Source organism: Rousettus aegyptiacus, unplaced genomic scaffold (genome assembly GCF_014176215.1).
Source record: "Rousettus aegyptiacus isolate mRouAeg1 unplaced genomic scaffold, mRouAeg1.p scaffold_m13_p_2, whole genome shotgun sequence".
Lineage (NCBI taxonomy): Eukaryota > Metazoa > Chordata > Mammalia > Chiroptera > Pteropodidae > Rousettus > Rousettus aegyptiacus.
Genome location: NW_023416295.1, coordinates 47,642,848 through 47,664,521, shown reverse-complemented (window position 1 = coordinate 47,664,521; position 21,674 = coordinate 47,642,848). Strand labels below are relative to the sequence as shown.

The 21,674-nt window shown below is 37.6% G+C and overlaps 1 protein-coding gene across 3 annotated transcripts in view; it reads right to left on the bottom strand.

Moving 5' to 3' along the window:
* Positions 1-878: 878 nt before the first annotated feature.
* SLC25A12 (solute carrier family 25 member 12) overlaps positions 879-21,674 on the bottom strand; it is a 144,719-nt gene continuing 123,923 nt past the window's right edge. For all 3 annotated transcript variants that reach the window (XM_016123858.2, XM_016123859.2, XM_016123860.2), the window contains 7 exons: positions 20,331-20,383; positions 20,015-20,095; positions 8,121-8,261; positions 6,172-6,310; positions 3,444-3,602; positions 3,231-3,321; positions 879-1,981 (listed from right to left, as the gene is read on the bottom strand). In XM_016123858.2, the coding sequence (XP_015979344.2) occupies positions 1,783-1,981; positions 3,231-3,321; positions 3,444-3,602; positions 6,172-6,310; positions 8,121-8,261; positions 20,015-20,095; positions 20,331-20,383 (863 nt within the window). In that variant the 3' untranslated portion in view covers positions 879-1,782. The remainder of the gene's footprint in view (positions 1,982-3,230; positions 3,322-3,443; positions 3,603-6,171; positions 6,311-8,120; positions 8,262-20,014; positions 20,096-20,330; positions 20,384-21,674) is intronic.

The window sequence follows — 21,674 nt, the reverse complement described above, 5'->3', positions numbered from 1 at the left end:
AAAGACTGGTAATATCCATTTTTGCTGAGGTCGCAAAGAAATAGGCATTCTCATATGCTGTTCAGTAGGAAAGTAAATTAGTAAAGGCTTTTTGAAGAACAATGTGGTAATATATAAAAAAAATGGGGCAGGAAGTGGTGAAGGGAGGTGCAGGGTAAAGAGGGTATCTTTCATATCTTACTCTACATACATATATATTATTATATGAACCTTTTTAGAGAACATACCCGTGGACTACTTGCACATTTTTAACAGGTGGTACTAGCAAAACAACTGTATTGCTATTCATTCCATTCCAATGAGAACAACTGAAAACTTTGCTTTTGAAGCTAATTCCTTTGTTCCTTCAGGGCCTTGAGAGAGCCTACGGTTGTGTTGCAATGCTGTCAGCCATCAAATGATGAGCACTGTGTAAGATACTAAGTGACTTGTTCCATCTCCAGGCTTGCCCCTTGAAAATATTTGCATACATTCTCATACCCTGGCTCGTTGGCAATAGCAATAATGTTTTCCCAAAGCACTTTGCTAAAGTAAACAAATTCTGATGCTACACATCAAATCACAACCATGGTGATGCGTAGATGTGGCTGTCAAGATGCATGTTGAGATCTAAATTAGTAATCACACCCTTGGTGAGTGACTTTTGGAATAAGTAGTTTGTTGGATTCATAAGGAAGAACCTAGACCCCACTAAATCACAGATAGAGCTTTCCTCTTTCTTCTTCCTCCCCTCATTCCACCGTAGCCCTTTTCAAATCAAATTATTTCCTATTAAAGTAGAAGAGAGGGAAATTGATCATGAGTTATTTAGAATCCGTAACGAATCAAAACAAAAGGCACTATCAGTATGTTTATGAAGGAAAATCCAACTACGTGCATACATTTTGGTGTGCATTTTATTTTTTACCGGAATCATATCCATGTGAAGGAAAATTGCCAAAATATCCTTTACTTTTTTGAAAGCTAGGCCCTTGCCTTGCTGTGTCAGAGGAAGGCGAAACTAAGCCAGTAATGCTGGAGACATCCCTCTTTGCATATGCACACTGACAGGAGAGGACCTGTCTAGAAAACGCCTTTTGATTGATGAACAGGGGGGGATCTACACACACGTTAAATACAAATGGAAACACATCAGCACACGCAAGTCATTAGCCTGGTCCTCTGGCATCCACTGGCATGCATCTTTTCCAAAGGATCTATGTTATTCAATGGTGTTAGCACTTGGTCTTGTTATACCTCTTATCAGCAGATACTTTTTTATTCCAGAATGGAAAACAAATTAAGAATTAAATACATCCAATATTGATGCTTCATTTCCATAAGTCACCAATAAGAATGAATTTAATTGTAATACATTTATTTTCATGTGATTCTTAATAAAACACTTTCAAAACATTCTGTACATTTCAAGCCACTCAGAACTGCATTACATTCTATAAATGTGATTTGTTGGGATGAGGTGCCAAGATGTCTCTGTACAAAGATGTACAATATGTACAGTCACTATAAGTGCAAGCTGTGCAAAGCAGTCTAGAACACTAATTCATGCCAAGGCTTGGAAAACATTTTAACACGTAAGACTAAAGCTTGAAACTGCATTGTGTTTTTTTTTTTTTCCTGGGCAGATGATTACTTTATAAACAAGTATATGTATATGTCATATAGAAAGAATAGTTTGACTCCTCAGCTCAGTCAGCACCATGCAGCTGACTAGGTACATTACAGGGCTGCTGTCCTAGGCCTCTCCAGGGTGCCATTTTGCCACACTCAACAGTTATCTCATCACTGAGCTGCTGTTGCTGCCTTTGACTGAACCCCAGAAACACTAGGAGATTTAAATTTGGGGAGATAAAGGCCAAACTTGTTTTCAATGCCAGCAAAAGTGGCTGTGGCGAGTCTGTATCCACCGATGTGATCCGGACTGGCAGGAGGAAGGTCTGCGATGCGTGACTTAGGTGTTGGTTCTGAGCCAGAGGGTTTGCTGTTGACAGGAGAAAGCAAATGGTTAGCGTGCTCAAGACTCTTGAGGATGGCATACGACTGAACATTTCAGTCTGGCCCATGTGTCACAAAGAGTGTTGTTTGTTCAACTCCTTCCTTGTCATCTACACTGCATTAGTCATGCTTTATAAGGGTTTTGACAACAACATGTTCACATATTTGATTTAGAAGACAAATGGCCTGAATTTCAATGGATATATATGTACCCCACAGAAAAAAAAGATTGGAAAAACATACATTCAAATATTAACACTTTGAGAAGTAGGATTATGAATGATTTTCTTTCATGCTTTCCTGGTTTCCAGATTTTCTGCATCAAGCATAAATTAATCAAAAAAGTTTACATTGTTATTTTGACAACTTAAAAAGTTACCTTTTAAAAGACTCATGAAGGTTATTACTAAAATTATTTAATGAGAAATAGATATAATTCTTACGTTTACAAAATGAAAGCATAGAAAAACCTGGAATTGTAAGATTGCTGTTCTTCCTTTCTTTGTGTAAGTCCCTCTACTTGGTTGAACAGCTAATTGCCAACTTGGCCCTTGAGCAGGAAAGGGGTTTTTATAGGTTTATGAGGTGAAAAACTAAGATGTGTGGTTTGATCTTACACTGAAAAGCTGATAATTGCTTGCTTTGGGTATAACCTTTCCCATTCAGCAAATTCAACAAGTAATTTCTTTTCTCTTCAGTACAAGCTTCAAGTACTGATCTTCAAAAGCCCAATTTCTGGCCTAAATCTCACCAGTGATTATGTCCGTAGGCATAACCTCTCTTTGAACCTTTGTTTTGTTTGCAACAAATTAGCTCTAAGAACATCTATATCTATTCCAATAATAATTATGATGAATAATGAAGTCTCAGAGGTGTAAAAGGGCTTGACTAAATCTTTGAAAAAAAGTTCACAAAAGTGTTACTAAAGGACCTAAATCCATGACGCTCTGTACTTGCTTACATTAAAAAACATAACTATTCACATGACATTTTAATTTGCTGCCTCCCTAAACTTTCCCCAAGTAGCTGATTAATATTGTGTATGATGTCACTCTGTCAAGGTCTTTCTCCCCTAACCCCGAGCTTCTCAAGCCCAATGATTTAAATGCATTGGTCCTGTAGGATTCTCTCTTCTATCAAGTTTTAAGTGTTCCCAAAAATCCTTTGTAGGCCAAACAAAAACTTATTTTGGTGTGGGTGCTGTCTTTATAAAGGAGTCAAACAGCTGCACTTACAGGCCTCCGAAATCAATGTAAAACCACCGCTGGAGAAGTTCATAGGTGACCAAGGTAACACCAAACTGAGGAGAGGATCGAAACACACGAGCTGAAAGAGAGACAGGAGTGGGAGGCACTTAACGCCGGGGTGACTGTAGCAAAGACGACCAGCGAGTAAGGCGAGTAGGACGCTAATGCCAGCGAGTCATTCCGTGTGGCCCCGGACTCTACCTGCAGTCCCCTTCCAAAAAGCTGAGGGCCCTTCTTCCCGGAGTATCTTCCTAAAACAGTCGATGACACCACTGTATGTTGTCTGGCCAGCGCGGGCAGCCACTTGCAGTCTTGTCTTGATGACATCAGCAGGGGTCACCAGAGAAGCAGCAGGCACACCTTTCAGGAGAAAGCCACGTTTAATTCATCCAAAGTACCTTCTACAGGACAGAAATACTGCTAACGTCTAACAATACAATTAGCAACTTTAACTGCTTTAATTCACAGCTGCTTGAATAGATGCTTGGGCACTAATGGGAAAAGGATATAAATGCCTATTAGCTGCTTCAGTGTGGCCAAGGTGAAATTCTTTTTTTCTTTCTGAATTAGGAAAATCATTACACTGCATGATCCCAAAGAACTGGGGGGTGGGGGGGATGCAGCAATATTCATAGGACAGTTCCCAAGTGTTCCCCCTTCGGGTTTCACTTATTTTACCTCTTTTTTTCTTAAATAAGATATAAGTACTTTCATGCAAAATAAGAAATGAGGAAAATGTCGATTTAATGAGTTGCTAAATGTATCTGACATCATACTCGTGGGTTTTTTTTTTTTTTTTTTTTTTTTTTTTTTTGCTGATTCTTGACCCCTTACTGTGAGGGGTGAATCTCAGTACTCATATCCACTCACCTGTTTGAGGGACTAACTTAAGAGTTGACTGTGACTCTTTTCAGACATGCCTGTATGACAGAAGTCATTACAACAGGAGCAGAGGAGGCCAGGCAACCAGTTAAGGAACAACAGGGGAGCTAATCATGGAAAGGCCTTATCATCCATCCCGAGCTCCCTGGGGTCATGTTGAGATTAATCAGCAGGACACACAAGATGGATTTCACAACCATACCTTTTACTTATAAAACAAAACAGAGAACAAAGGAGCAATATCAGGGAGAAGAAATACAATTTGGACTGAATATCACCGGATCATCACTAGGTGGATGGAGCTGGTGGACTTAGGAGGGCTTTGTCAGAAAAGGACACAAACAACCTCCCCTCTGTACAGCCCTGCACCTTACTCGAGAAATTAGGTAAACTGCCTGACTTTGGAATGCTCTGAAATTAAGTATTCTCAGTACCTGCCAGCAAAGCTTTATGAGTAAAAATCTGACAAATTCATCTCTCATTCTAAAAACTGACTTCAAATTTCTGTGGGCAAGAAGTTGGTGCTGACAGTTCCATGGAAATATTTACTTGGCTCCATCAAGCACTGGCAAAATGCCTGTTCACAATTAGGCTGTTCTTTGGCTGTGTTTTTTCTGTTGATTGGAAAACTCAGAGAAAAGACTTGAGAGAAGATCTGCTGGCCCCATTTAAAACTGGGAGACCATGGTGAGTCCCAGAAAGGGGCTGGATGAGCACTCAATGCTCAGGCTGAGCAGGTAGCTTTACTGGTTTTCAAATGTGCATGTACTTACCTGAAGTTACAAATGCCAGAGAACAAGGGATTTGCTGAATCCCAAATAAGGGCTTGAAGCTCCCTGGGAGAGTTTCTTAATCGTCACAAGTCATTCCCTGTCGTCATGGGCGAGAACAACACTATCCACCCCGACGCCCTCAGAACCTAGGGCTCTTGCTACAGAGCACACTCCAGTGCTCGGGCTGTCCTGCCGCGGTTAGCCTGGGCACCACAGGAGATGGAACCCCGTGAGAGCTCCACAGGCCACGAGCCCAGGCAGAGCTACGTGATCATTTGGGGACAATGTTTGAGTTCATTTCACCCTTCATGTTTCTATCCCTGACCAGCTATGATGGAGAGCAAACACACCCTCTCTGTTTTCTGTCATTCCTGAGGGTTGATGCAGCCAAGGACCCCTGCTCTTTCCTTTCTATCCCAAGTCAGCTCCTTCACAACTCTACATCCCTGCGATCAGAAGGAAGCATCTTAGTACCTTCCCGCACTTTTTTAGGCTTCTCTTTCAGACGAAATCTCTTTTGTGCCTAATTTGGTCTGTTAGACCAGACAAAGGTTTTCATTTGTTCTACTGAAATTTATTGATTGACATTTATCCCTTTATTACTGTGCTGGCCACGGATGAACAGAATGAAACCCTTGCCCTCAAGGAGCTCCTAGCCTAGTACAGAGGACAAAACGTGAGAATAACCACTAATAAAGGACAGAGAGTGTTAAGGGATGGAGAAGAGCTGCCAGTCAAGTACAGAATGGTTTGCTGAAGAAGTACTGCTTACTCAGGTCTAAGGACCATGGCAGAAGGAACAGGGACAGATAGCTTCATGGAAAAAACTCAATTTTGAGCCACATCAGCTAGATTCCAATAAGAGGTAGAAAGTGAGGGCACGTTAGACCTGTGCATCAGCATGAGGTACAACAAAGAAACTGATTTAATGAAGAACTTTTCCACCTTGATGCTTAGCTTGGCTGCACCCAAGGTTTCATGGGCACAGAAGGCTAAGAAACACGTGATGAAAAGCCCAATTTAGATGGGCAGATCTAATTTGGCTCTGAGTTGCTAAGCTGCATTAAGCTGTTTATCCACATTATGCAAATGTAATTAACTCTCATCAGAATTACAGCACATCCCACAAAGGAGAAAAAGCAATCATATTTAAACTAAGTCAGAAACAAACAAGAACCCTTCCAGAAATAAAGGGGAAAAGTTCACAGAGATTCTGTACTTTTTAAGAGAATAGAGGGAGGTTTCTTCGGTTTAAAAAGAAAAATTGTAGTTACCTGCCATGGCTCCAGCTGCAAGGAGATTGAGACCTCCCACGCGTCCATTTTCATCAGCCAGAAGTATTTTGCAATGAGCATAAACAGGAAAATAGATTGCAGAGAAGGGAATGTCTCGGAGGAAACACGCTTTGGCACCCTGTCACAAAGTGAGGAAATAGTGCAAAACAGTTGTGTAAATGGTGTGTGAATGCCAAGGAACCCAGGGTGACGAGGCTGAGGTGTTCCTCAAATAGCATGGGGATTCATGTGGAATGGCAAAGGGGAGAAGAGGTGGGACATAGGGAAATATAAACGGCTAAAAGCTTGAGAAAGGCGGGTGGATCCCTGAGCCCAAGTTAGTTAACTGGGCAGTGATTTTATTCTGACAAAAATTTTCTGGCATTTCTAGTATAGAATCAGTTTTTAAGGTTAATAAAAATTCAATTCTCAAACCTCCAACCTGCTGGTTCTGTTGTTCTTTGATGGGTATGTGTGTGTGGAGGGGGAGGGGTGAAGGGGACAGATTTGGAAACCCAGTATTAATAGCTTGATTCCAAAGTAATCAGCAAAGGCAGCCCCCAAAACTAACAAGTTGCCAATTCAATCCACATCAGCTAGAGCCCCTGACATGCCAGGTAAGAACTTATAAGTAGTGGCAGTGGAAAAGGTAGGGGAAAAAGAAAACACCAATCTTCCCCATGTCCTAAAGAGAGAGGACGAGGAGAACCCTGATAAAATATTTTAGCAAGTGGTTTCCATGGGAGTAGAGAACCACCCAGGAACAGCTTGTCTCAGTCAGTGGCTGAGGCCAAAATGAACACCTTTCTCAGCTTGGTCAGGAATCCACACTATTCTACTGCCCAGGGCTTTACCTCGTCAGGTAAATACTTGATCTTTGGCTCTTATTTCCCTAATGGTGTTTTTAAAAGACAAACTCAAACGTTTAAAAAAAAAAAAAAAACCCTCCAGTACTTTCTGAAGGATACAGAAAGAAACAATATTAAATTCAGTCTCAAAGGGAATTCCAAAAAAAGATGGAAATTGGCAGTGGAAGGGAGAGAAGGTACAAAACTCTCTGAAGATAGGCATCATTGGTTTACTGGTCTCCTAAGAGCCTGGTAGCTGTGCGATTCTGATCTAGAGAATTTCTAATTTCTAATTTGCTGCTATAAAAGTCAATTTACACATTTCTACAGTGATGGATCTATAAATAAATCAGATGCTGTGAAAACACAGTTGTCTATAGCAGCTAAATTTACGTATTCCCCCGTTATACGAGGCAAAAGAATGGAAAGAAATACTCTCCCTTGTTTAAGAAAAATAATAGCTTCTGCTCCATTACATCTGATCTGTAATGATGGGAGTAAGTATACCTGCAGGGAAGGAATCTGTTGACTGGCATTTTGCTAAAGTACAGTACACTTTTTTTTTTTTTAATGGAATTCATTATTGACAAATCCCTCCACTTAACTTCTTAAAGACCTGAATCCTACTAAACTCCACTACTGTTTCACTCTGGTCAAATTATTAAGACAAAGAGAAGCTCCTACTGGGAAGATATCAAGAGAGATAACTCAGACTCAAAATAAACAAGACTATTTTGAAGTCCTAAACCAGCCCAAAGAGAACACCAAAGAAACTTTCCCCAAACCTGCCATCAAATAAAAGCCTGTAAGCCTGAAGCCAGCAGGTCTGCAGTGCTGGCCTCCCTGCTGACGGCTTCATAAAAGCCCGAAGATGACCACAGGAGAGCATGTTTGTATATCCCACTCACTGCCTCTAATAGAAGTGTTGTGATTTTTCCTTGACTGATTTTCTACTCCAGGGACTACCCTGCTGGACAAGCTCGATTTTCCATTTTGGGGGTGAGGGGGGCAGGATAAGTCTGGTTTACACATTCTTTCACATTTCTATTGAGTACATTATAACCTCTCTACTGAGATAAGAACCCAGGGGAATCTACCCACCTTATACAGACCAAAAAGTCCCAGGTCCCGGAGCACATTCAGGGCACTGACCCTGGGTCCTGTAGTGATCTCTCCAGCTACCTGCAGGCGAATCTTTACTATCTCCAACGGGTTGGTAAAGATGACCTGAGAGCCACCAGCCTGTAGGCAAAGGAGAGACAGAAGCAGATTTCCAAATCAGAGCACGACCTGCAGTGAAACCAAGAAAAAACAAGAAAAGCATCTCCCTCTTCATGGGGGAAATGACAGTCTGCCACTTTGGCCAGTGCAGGAGGGGTTCAGAGAGATGGTCCTAAACTGCTCAAGCCAATCTATGTCTGGGTTTGTTTCTACTTGAACTGTCAAGAGTGTTTCTCAGGCCAGTATTTCCAGGGCCAATCCAGCCATATCCAAAATGGCAAAACTAATAAAATCATTTGGAAAACAAAAGTGAAGCCAGATGTGGCAGTGGGGAGCTCCCAGGGAAAGGGAAAGAGATGCTTGGTGTCTTTCACGAGCCAGAGCTAAAATCCAGGTCCACAATGGTTTCTTTCCTCTTCTTAGCAAGCATCCGCTTAAGCTCAGCCACCTGATTCTGCTTCCTTGGGTTGTAGAACAATTAACACGACTTTGCCTCACAGAGGTACCTTAAGTCTGAGGGGAAAGTCTCCTCTGGTGCGAATTCTAAAATGTATTATCCAAGTGCAAAACTGAGGCAGCTGCCCAGCTAACACCCCCATAAAAGGAGAGAATTTAGACAATTTAGGTATCATTTCAAGTCAAAACCAGAAAAGCTCTTTAAAGCAGAGCTGGGGAATGGAACACCCAGTTACCACCAGTATGGCATGGGCAAACCAAAGCCACACTCTCCAGTGGTGCCGGACAGAGAGTTGAATTTAGATAATGAGAGTGTATTTGCATCTGAAATCCGTTACCTAGTAAAGGGGAAAAAAAGAATGTTTACCAAACTCTTTTGGTTTCTGTAAGAAAGAAATAATGAGTGCACAAGTGCGTGTATATGAGGACATATAAAAATGAATAAATTTAAAACATAGATATATATGTCCATTCATGAAGTGAAAAAACTCATTTGCATCTGTTTATATTATAGAATCATGGCAATATTCATATAATCATAATTTAATATATAACTTCACTGTAATAGCATGTCACGTGTGAAGCAGGAAACGTGTGCCTCGTTGGGGCACTGTAATTCCACAGGTATAAGAAGACTACAAAGAAACTCACGTGGAGCATCCAAAGCCACTTCAATACTCTACCTTCACCCACATTCCTGTTCATGCTTCTAAAATCCACAGCCCTCCCAGACCTCCTGAAAGAGGCAGCAACAAGTCCCAGCCCATTCTCCTAACAGGCCTGGGGCTCTTCACCCCCAACTACTTCTGTTCCAACCCTGACCCTTCACTCGTATCAACATCCACAGCTGCCAACACTGACACAAGATTCCTTTCCTCTTCGTGGGAAGCTTATTGTCCTGGATTCCCCAGGGCCCTAATCCCCTTTTTGTCCACCAAGCTCGGGGAGGGGTGCAGCAATTTGCTGTCTCTCCCTGGGTTTCCTGCGACTCCCAGCTCACACAATCCAGACGCCTGGCACACAGGTCCCGTGACGACTGACCCAATTTTACATGTTGATTTGCCTGTGTTTCTTTCTCTTTTAATCTGTTGCACTGCAGGCAGGAGGAAGCATTTCAATGTTTCAATCTAAGCAAACAATACTTTCAAAAGGATTGCTGGGTGAAAATTATGTTAAAATGATAATCCAAGTAATTGCTCCCGTAGCTAGTATTAAAGACCAAACCAATTGAAAAAGTTTGCTACTTCCTTGAAATCTCTTGTTTAAATAATGGTTGCAAAGACTATCTTTGGGAAAAAGCGCTTTATGTTCTAAACTAAGGCAGATTAAAAATAATAATAGAACTACAAATTTTGATTATAATCCCCAAAATTTGCCACCACCAGACAATGTTGACCCCTGGGTGCCACTTGTTAAATGTGGACATTATGTTTAAATAAATATAAAGTTCTTTCGTGTTTTTTAACCATTAGTAAATTGTAACGTCCCACAGAGCAGGAGTACTCCTACCAGCATCCCCCCCACCTCCTCCTCTCATGGACCCTTTCAGAAATCATTCCCGGTTTATTGAGATTTGTATTCCTTTAACAACTCTTCAATTTTTTTTTCTGAGTGTACATGTAACAGGCTTTCTATTAAAATAGCACAATTAAGAGAAGAAAATGACTGTATTTTAAAAAATAAACACATTAACGGTAGTAAGCTTTGAAGATGTTACCCAGAACATATATTAAGTCCGAACAATGCATTGCACATAACCACAAAACTAAATTGATGTGCATTTATATATGTGTGTGTGTATGTGTGTGTATAAAATCTAACAAGCAAGTGTGTAAACTATGAAACAGTGACACTGTAGCAAGGCACATATCTATGAGTGTGTTTCATATCTATGTATTCTACTACATTTGAAGGAGGAAAACTAGCAATCGCATAGTCTATATATGCCTTAAAAGTCAATGCACATTTTTAAAAGCTTATAGTAAGCCTAGGAATGTGTAGGCAAATACTATCCAGAAATACCGAATAATTTTAGAAAAAAATAAAGATTGCTATTTGTCTTAAACTTTGAATATTTTATAACACTTAAAGGAAAACATACATGACCAACATGCATTACTATCCCTTTTTAAACACTGAGGTTGACCACTATGTCATACATATTAATCTGGGGATAGGCGAAGGGTCAATGAAATCTACAATTAATTCAATCACTCTGCTAAGAAATCTAGCAACATAGAACAAGGATTACGATGTTATCACATCCTTAACTGTTTCCCCTCTGAAAAACGAATACAAGAAAATATGATTTTGCCTCCATTTTAAGACTCTATTGATTATAAATGATTATCATTAATTTAATAACAGCTTTTCACCAGAAAGAAAAACACTGTTTACAGTAAATATAATCATTGAATATACAGAATTTCAGAAGTGTGAAATTGTGAAATAAAAATATAGTAACATTCAATGAAAAAAAAAAGCCTTTGTTTTTACAAATGCGCTGTTTGCTATTTTAAAGCAACAAAAGTAAGCAAAAAATAAATTCCCAATAAGAAAATAGTTAAGTAGAAACAATTATATGCTCTTAATCAGGCAATAAGATTAGGTAATAAAATCATGCCAAGTGACACAAATAGAACATAAAATACTAGGTACCCGCTGATCACAAATATGTTAAAATTTACCTAAGTTCACCAAAATCAGAATGGCTTAGAGATGAAAACATTGGTTACTTCCTGAAAAAAGAAATAAATAGCTGGGACAAAGAATTTTCAAAGCATACACCATTGTACCTTTTAAATTTTGAATCAAATAAATGTATTAACTACTCAAAAACAAAAACTAACCAAAAGAAAACACCTCCCAAAAAATATGAAACAGAACTGGTCTAATGGCTTCTCTTATAGACTAGGCTCTCTCTCACACATTCTTCCTCATGGTAAATTTGGTAATTTATATACTTTAAATACATTGTTAAAAACTAGTTAACACTAGTTAGTTATCTGTAGATCTAAACTTTAAAAAAGCTTATCTACATACATATATATATATATGAACATCAAAAAACCTAACCGAATATAGCTAGTAACATGAAATGATAGACACCAAACATATAAAATTTCAATTACACCATGATGATACACAGCTACATAGTCTTAATGGATACTGCCTAATTTGACATCAACTGCTGCTTATACCATTCTATATAATACCTTTATGAATTTTTTCACTCACCAAATCACCAAATTAGCTTTTAACTTTCTAATTCCTAAATTTCCCTCTTTGAAATTGCTTATATTTTTTAGTAGAGACGAGCATTAATACTTAAACTGACTTAGATATTTTTATTTTTCAGTATTAAGCTGTCATTTCTTTGTGTAGAACTGAATTACGAATGACACAATAGAGTGAACAAATCTCATTTTAAATGAGGGTTACCTATATACAACGGAAAACAATGTAAAAACTTCCATTTACTCTTGTATCACATAATTTTTTTTTAATGAGAATAAAAACCAACTAAAGCTGACAGCAAACATTAGGAGGAAAAGAATGTAATATTGAGAGGTCACCATGCCCCTGATGTGGCTGTAGGCAAAAGACTGCACAAAGGATTAGGCCTGTCCGACCTCCAGCCCTCACAAGCCTCCCCCAGAGGCAGGGTCCGCAAAGAAGCTGGGGGCCCAGCCCTGCCTGTGCCAAGTCCCCATTTACTTTCTTCTTTGATCTGTTCGTTGTCTCCTATAGTTTGCAACTGTTTCCCTCCAACCACAAAATGTCCAATCTGAACAATTCATTACAAAGTCTTCCTACACAGAGACTGATGAAAATCTAACTTCAATGTAAGGCCACACCACCTCCTTGAACAGATGTACAAAATATGTGCATTTAAAATAATCAGAAAACTAATAAAAGTCATAGAATCAGTTGTCACTAGGACTGATTCACGGGGAATAGGAACAGTGACTCTGTATCACATGCACCATCAATCAGACATTCTTAGACTTTTATAAAGCAATAGGAAATGCTATGGTTCTTTCTGAAATAATCGAGAGCAGTTTAAAAGGAATAAACTATAATTTGCTCATTGCTGAGTGATGATATATGCCAGGGTGTTAGGATACGAAAAGATAAAACCACAATACCCCTAACTAGGGGAAAGGAAGAGTCAAAATTCCTATGCACCTATCATGAGCCACTTAGACATACAATATATATATGGACGTTTAACTTGTGTGCACATGTATGTGTGCCCAAATAAGTATGCAAGGGCATATAGTTGGGAGCACAATAATTCCTGTGGATGGGAGCTGGAGAAACTATTTCCAAACAACCCTCCAGAGGTGTGCGAGCTCAGCTTGCCGAGAATGACACAGCCCGGGGAGTTGGCCAGCTACAGATCTTGGCTCCCAGGATTAGTAAAAGCTCCAATTAACAAACTGGGCCTCTTGTTGCATCTACTATGGGTATGTGTGTGTGTGCATGAGCATGTGTAGGCTGAAGGGAGAAAGAATGAGAACCTGGAAGGATTCTCGATTTGGAAAGTTGTTGACCTATATTGTCATTACCTCTGTAACTCTGGACAGGTCGTAACCTTTCCATTACTTGGTTTTCTAATATGACAATAGGGATCCCAACAACTGCCTTATCTTCCTTACGGAGCTGTTGTGCACTAACTAATGTGAGAGCACCATGCAGACCGAAAGCAAGATACCAAGGGGAGGGACGTGTTCTTCAGGAGGTATGTTCACACAAGACTAAGGAAACACCTGCAGCACAGTGGGATTATGTTAGCCCTTTGCTGAGCAATAAATACATTTTGAGTTCTATACTTCTATCCATTCAGAAGTATACAGCTGCTGAAAGAGGTATTGTGATCAGTCAGGCAAATGCTCTAATTAGAATTAACCACACACAAACAAGTACTTACCAGAAAGATGTTTAGAAAATACAGATAAGTCAGTCCATTTAGACTTTTAAACTTTCTGCTCTGTTGACTTGAAAAGATTATTTTTTTCTCACTTAATTTGGTGGATATGTCTAACTACCACAGACACCATTAAGATAATTTAGAGTCAAGTCATACACTGGGAAAAATATTCATAGCTAGCAAAAGACTGTCTCCATAATGTATAAAGAACTCATAAAAGTCAATAATAAAATATATGAATAACCTAATAAAAAATAGTCAGAAGACTTGAAAAGATACTTCACAAAAAAAGATACATAAACAGCCAATAAACACATGAAAGGATGCTCATCTTTAGGATTCAGGGAATGGAAATTAAAACCACAATAAAGTATCATTTCATATCAATTAGAGTGACTAAAATAAAAAAAGACTAAGAATATGAAACATTGGAGAGGATGTAGAGTAATCAGAATACTTGTACACTGCTGATGAGACTGTAAAATGGTCCATCCACGTCAAAGAACTGGCAGTTTCTTTTAAATTGAACATACATCTACCCTATTCCACTCTTAAATATTCACCCAGGAAAAATGAAAGCATATGTCGACAAAAAGATTTGTACAAGAATGTTTATGACAGCCTTATTTATAATAGAAAGCAAATTGGAAACAACCCAAATGTCCATCAACAGAAAAACGGATAAGTAAATTGGGGTCAACTCATACAAGTGAACAATGCTCAGTAAAATTCAAAACAAAAAACATAAAACAAACGAAAAAACAATTATTGATACCCGCACAAAAACAAGGATGACTTTTGAAAACATATGTTAAGCAAAAGAGGCCAACAATGAAAGAATGCATTATGTATGATTCCATTTATATGAAATCCGAGAAGAAACAAAATTGGTGACAGAAATCAGAACAGTGGTTGCCTGGGGGAAGGAAAGAGTGATTGACTGGAAAAAGGCACGAATGAGTTTTCTAGGGTGAAATGTTCTGTATCTTTTTGTGAGTGGTGATTTAATGGGTATATACAATTGTTAAAACCATTGAGCTGACATCTAAGATCTGTTCTTATTGGTATGTTAATTAGATCTAAATAAATTAACATATATATTCAAATACATGTTAAATCTTTATTATATATACACACATATAATAAAAAGGAAAGAAAGAAAAGCCACTATGAAGTTGAATGGGCTTATCTATATTTATTTTGATACATGGAGAAAGCTCTGGTTTGATTCCCCAAGAAAGCATTATAAAATAAAAAGAATTGGCCTTAAAATAAAACATTTGGGCTCACATGAAACCTGCAGCATATATTAATTGTGTGATTTGGGGTGAGAGAGTTAGCCCTTCTGAGCTGCTGTTTCTCATCTACCTATTTCACAGGAGGCGACAACAGTGCATATTAAAGTACTTTGTAAAATTTAAGTTGACATTAAAGTATTATTCTTGTTCACAACAGATCCTGTAATTAAACACTCAATTATATTTATGTCTGATATGGACATGTAATATGTGTGTATACATATATGTTATTTATACATATATAAAGAAAAACTTTCTAATAGAAAAATAAAAACATAAAGCCCAAAAATGGCTTACGTATGAGAATGGGAAAAAAACTGAAACCTATTATTACATATATACTAAACAAATAGCATCCATAACAGATATTTACTGAATAGCCACATTCTCTCTCTCTCTCTCTCTCATCCTATTCCCACCTAAAGAGGGTCAAGCAATTATTAAACATAAAGTGCAATTTATAGACCTTACAACTTATGTTAGCGCCTCTGAATTATAATAAGTTCTGAACTAGTAGGCCTTTCTTGGGAAGGTTTTGATATAGATATAAAACAAGAGTTTAGTGAACGTTCACAATGAAGACTTAAAATTTGAAAATGCACACTCTGTTTATACCTCTATTCCCAAAGATTACATTCTATTTCTAAAGTAAGGAGTTCTGCTGTGATTCCCTGCAAATTCTTTTAGAAAGTGAGAGCTTCTTGCATTTCCAATCAGGAAGTCAGAGTCAACAAAACTTTCATCTGGTTTAAAAAAGAATGTGTGTGTGCGTGTGTGTGTGTGTGTGTGTGTACATATACACATGCACATAAACATGTATAGAAAAACATTAGAAGGAAATAAACCAAAATGGTGACAATGAAAAATAAAACTGTCATTTGTTAATACTTCTGGTCAAGGCAGAAGACCCTAAAAAATTAGAGTTAAAAAATTGTGTGAAAGATCAAAGAACTAAATGTAAGAGCTATAACTTTAACTCCTGGAAGAAAAAAGAGGTATAAATCTTCATGATTTTAGATTAGGCTATAATTTCTTAGATATAACACCAAAAACTCAAATAACGAAAGAAAATATAGATAAATTGGATTTCATTAAAATCAAATTTAATTCTTCAAAGGATACAGGCAAGAAAGTGAAAAATATTTGAAAATCACATATCTGACATGGGACTTTAAATATATAAAGAACTTCTTTAACTCAATAATAAAAGACAAACCATCTAATTTAAAAAACAGGCATAGATTCTGAATAGATTTCTCCAAAGCAGATATACAAATGCCATATTCATGAAAAGATGCTCAACACTGTCAGTCATTATACCACAAGATATCACTTCACACCCACTAGGATGACTATAATGAAAAGGCAGACAATAACAAGTACTGGCAAGGATGTGGAGAAACCAGAACGCTCATACATTGCTAATAAGAATGTAAAATGGTGCATCCGCTTTGGAAAACAGTCTGGCAGTTCCTCAAAATACTAATTAGAGTTACCGTATGACCCACCAAGTCATAATACCGAAAAAGTGGAAACAACCCAAATGTTCAACAACTGATGAACAGATAAACTAAATATGGTATAACTATATAATGGAATGTTATTCAGCAATAAAAAGGCCTGAAGTACCAATACATAATAAAACATGAGTGAAACTTGAAAACATTATGCCAAGTGAAAGAAGCCAGACACAAAAAGCTACACATTATATGCCTGCATTGATACGAAATGTCCAGAACTGGCAAGTCTATAGAGATGGAAAGTAGTGATTGTCTAAGACTTGGCCAGGAGCGAGGCAGGGAAGGTTGGGGGACAAAGAGATAAAGGGTACCAGGTTGCTTTTGGGGGCAATAAAAATCTTCTAAAATTGATTGTGGTGACAGCTGTATAACTGTGAATATACTAGAAACTGCTGAATTGTACACTTTAAATGGGGGAATTGTGGGGTATGTGAATTATACCTCAATAAAGCTGGTACTTTAAAAAGTTTCCCAAAACATAATGGGAATTTAATGAATAAGAGAATGAACAAAAGAATGAATAGAAACACATACCAAATATGAAAGAATATAGATTTAGAGACAGAAGCAATTTAAATCTCAATATTTCCACTTAATAAGTGCTGGATTCCACTGAGCTTTAAGTTTCTTCAACTCTAGCTAGGGATAAGAATGAGATAATGCTTATGAAGAGTTCAGTCCAGTATAAGATGCTCAGGTAATGGTAGCTATCATGATGAATTATAATCATAAGCATATATTTTCTTTAGTGATATATAGAAATGAGAAAATCACGATAAAGAATTCTACTGTCAAATTACCACAGTGGCGTACGATTAGATTTAAGATTAACTTTTATAAACTGGTGGGAGTGATCCGGAACTACCCTTTTTCTGAGATATAAAAACATAGGAAGAAGCCCTAAACCCTGCATAGGAAGAAACTCTAAATCCTTTTCAGTCTTGACAACTTGTTGAATGAGAATAAATAAATGAAAGAATGAATGAATGGAAACATACCAAATATTCAATGAATGAGTATGGATTTAGAGACAGAAGTGGTTTGAATCTCAACTCTGCAATTTACTAAGTGGTGGATCTCATTGAGGTTTTATTTTTTCCAACTCTAGTTGGAAATAACAATGAGACAATGTCTATAAAATGTTCAGCCCACTAGGAAAAATCCCTACTGTTCATTAGCAATCTAGCAGATTAGAGCTACATTAAAAGCAAAAATCAGTGTCAGTGATAGAAATATTTTAGTTAGTGGTAGATTCATGGATGCTCATTTTATTAATACTTTATATCTATGCAGTGTGTCCTCTTTTACATGTATCAAATATCACATATATTAAAAAACAGATCATAAGACAAACAACAAAAAACACATGATACCTAAGGACTGGATATTTTTATTTCTTGGTCACGTCATGATCTAGTCAAAGCATACCGTTTTTTCCCAAAGGGAAGTATAGTCATTTTCATAGCAGAATTTCCCTCCTACATATAGGGAACTCAAGGCCCAGTTACTAGCTGGTCCTTCTGCTGGAGGAAAAAACAATAAAGCTCACACCGATGCTCAGTTTGAGCCATTTCTTCTGAATTAAACACTAGGTTTATATTGGGTATCTCTTTAAAATTGAGTGGTTTTTGGAAGAGCAGGAGCACTCTTTTCACCTGGTAGCACTGACAGGGACACTATACGTTATAACATCACCACTACCTGGGACGATTAGGCTCACAGGCAACCACTCTTCCCAGTGTTTATCTGGTGGCTGCTTACCAGGTTTCATTCAGTAAAGGGAATACTCCTATATTCCATAGTGCCTGATAATCTATAAAGAAACTCATCCTTTCCTTTTAAACCTTCATTTTCTGTTGAAATACATAGACTTTTGAGAGAAGTAACAGATTATGCTTTAACAATCATTTACACTGTAGTGTGATTGAATTCATCAGTGAAGACAACTTAATCATTCTGCCTAGAGTCTAACTTGACTATCTTCCATGCTACCAATTTCTGGCTAGACAATCCAGCAAAGCTTCCAGAAATTAGTCACAATTAAGGAAGAGATTTAGAGTGTCAGCACAACTGTCAAGGTACCCCAGACTTCAATAAAAATTCCCAAAGTTCAAACCTAGAAATGGCATCCACAGCTAGGACCAACAAAGGAACCAAATACCAATACCTGATTACAGTTTAACCACTTTGGTCACACATCAGAAATGGGAACAGGTCAGTTTCATGAGCAAAAACCTCTAGATGTCACAAATAGAAACAGAAATAATTAGCTCCATGGTCTAGAAAGAGAACGATTCAAGGGAGTCCTAGCAAATGTACGCCCGTGTTGTGGCAAAATTGAGTTAGGAAACTTCTTAACCAAACTAAAACTAAAACCACTGAGAAAAAGAATATTTATTATTTACAAAGTTTCCCTCATTAAAAGAGAAACAATTACAGCATTTAATTAGGGTAAAGGAAAAAGAGAAACTACATTTTTGCTAATCTGCCTAAGTGAAGGTCTTATCCTATGTTCATCATTTGTCTCTCATGAAAAAAAGAAGTCAGCCAAAGAAGTGAATTTTATTCCTGAGAATGCACTTGGGTATGTATGCAGGCATACAAGCAAACATACCTATACATACCTACACACCTACACACACACACACACACACACACACACCAAGCCACCTTTTCCACAAGAACTTTGGTTGTAGAAAGGTGAGGACCCAGGTATGTGTCAGGCTGACAAATCTCATCAAGGAGAATCCAGAGGAGCCTCCCTCTCTGACCTTCGGGATACCTTCTCTGAATTAAAAGCTGCAAAGGTCAGGACCTCATCACCTCAGGTTCCGCAAGCAACTGAGGAGAGGTTAGCCAAAACTGTCAGCTAATTCAACTAGAAGTTAAGGGTTTCGGGGACAGAATGGACTAAATAAGTCTTAAACAAATCACACATTACCGAACGTGAAATGAACACCACAAATTTAGTTGAGCTGCAAACTTAGATTTGAGAATTGGTCTAAACCCGATGTCATGTTCACACTTTAAAGATAGAAACCTTTGTGCTCTAAGTAAATATAATCTGAATTTCTGCATTCAGAGTTGTCAATAGCCTCAATATAGTTATGGTTGTTTGCTATATCCTCTGGTTCCTAAAAAAGGAAAATTATAATTATACCACACAACAGGTTACTCAGTCCTACATCTAAAATATAATGGCTCAATTAATCAGTCATCTTATACTTATAAGTTCTAATCAATATCAATGTATGGTAACTCTATCCATTACTCTATTTTTTGTTATATTTAAGAAGAATCAGAATTAGAACTTTAAAAAGTGTGGAAGGTAATGCTTCAGGAGCTACTTAGAGACCAAGCTCACAAAAATACTACTTCTTCTTTTATGCACTTAAAACCAGTTTAGATTATGCAATGAAATTTAATAGTCGTTTCATATGATCACTGAGAAAATCTGCTTAGAAATCTCTGGAGTTCAGAGAGAATTTCACTCAGATATTTTATCTAATGTGCAAGAAAGTTAAAGAAAAATGTCTGCCATGAGAAATGCCCAGTATTAATACGTACACAACCTCCAGCAAGAACTTCTGCGAAAAGTGGAATGGAGCCATCTCTTCCAGTAAATTTGTCCCGAACAAAATCATTAACCTAATCAGAAAGACAACATCAGTTAATCAGAATTTCCTCTCCTAACTAGCATGTTATTGATTTTCCAAGTCAGCAAAATATTTGTCTCATGATAAAATTAAAAATTATCAAACATCTATATATAAATTTAAAACGTTACAAATGCCTCGATAGCATGTCAGTCTCAACGGCGTCAGTTTTAATTTAGGCTTAACAATAATCTAAACAAATGGTGTAAGTTTAATGAGAAACTTACTGTCAGTTTAATGGCCTTTTCTGGAGCAACCCCTATAAGCTGTGGTATCAGACCTAAGTAGATGGAGAGAATTATTAGCAGTGTAGGTTACCAGACATGAATACACAAGCTCAACAAGAAACGGTTTCCCCCATGTCATTTAACCATAAAACATTTTAGGGTTTTTATTAAAATGGGAAAAATGGATTGTTTGAAAACTCTGTATATGTATGTAATAATTATTTACATCAAATATGTTATGTTTTCTTGAGGCTTTAAATCCTTTTCTTAAGCATGCTTCCTTTAAAGTCTAGTTATCTAACACCTCCCAAAAAGTACGTGAGGAAGAAATGGAGCCCACAGATCTTCTCTACTCCTGAAACACTGCCAATAACGAAGTAACCAAATTCCCTCCCTGTACGACGGACAACATACAAACATATACAGACACTTTAGAGAAGCCAATGTTGTATGCTTGGAAAAGCTCTGCAAAGTGTGCTGTTAAGTAGACCCAGATTTTGCCACAAATGATGCTACCGAGGGAGCAGCATACAGTGGCTTGGTCATTACAGAATACCAACACCTATAAATTTTCTTTAGAGAAGCCCAGAATTCAGTATTCATTTATTTAAAAGGAAGCCAAAACTGCAAAGAAAAATGAGACTTTAAGTATCGTCCAATGGATACCTTCTACAAGCAAAAACATATGCCTATTGTTCTTATTTACTAATGTATGTCAAACTTAAGACAGTTCAAAAGAATCCTCTTAAAACAAAAGAAATCATTATTGTTAGAAAATTAAATTCCCCAGGCTGACTGCAAACTGGAAAAGAAAAAATATATAAACAATTCAACATCTGTAGATATTCATAGGGCTCAGCTTTCTAAAGCACACGATTATCCGAATTGTTAGCATACATTCTTTGCATACATTTTTTAAAGATGCTATCAATAAACATTTTATATCCTTTAAATCACCCAGCCAAGGGGTAGTTATGTATGTGTTTGCACGCTCACTGCTGTTCCTAAGCCTACTTTGAGGACACTGCTGAGTGATTTTCTGTGAGTTGAGAGCCAGCAAGTAATCGTACATACAGGCTACTGTCAGTCAAACTGAATTATCAATGACAAACACAAATGTGCACACACCTTTAATGGGTAGCAGACTGATGTAAAGGAATAAATCAGCAGATGGCAGTCTTAACTTTCTAACCCTCATGATTATCAGGCCTGATTACTTTTAGTCTAACTCCCATACAACCAAGTCAGCATGCGCATTTGTTTTACAACTTGCCTCAATGAGGCTCATGGAATTTTAATAAAGTACTGATTTATGTCATTTTATCATTGTTGCCTACAAAGAAA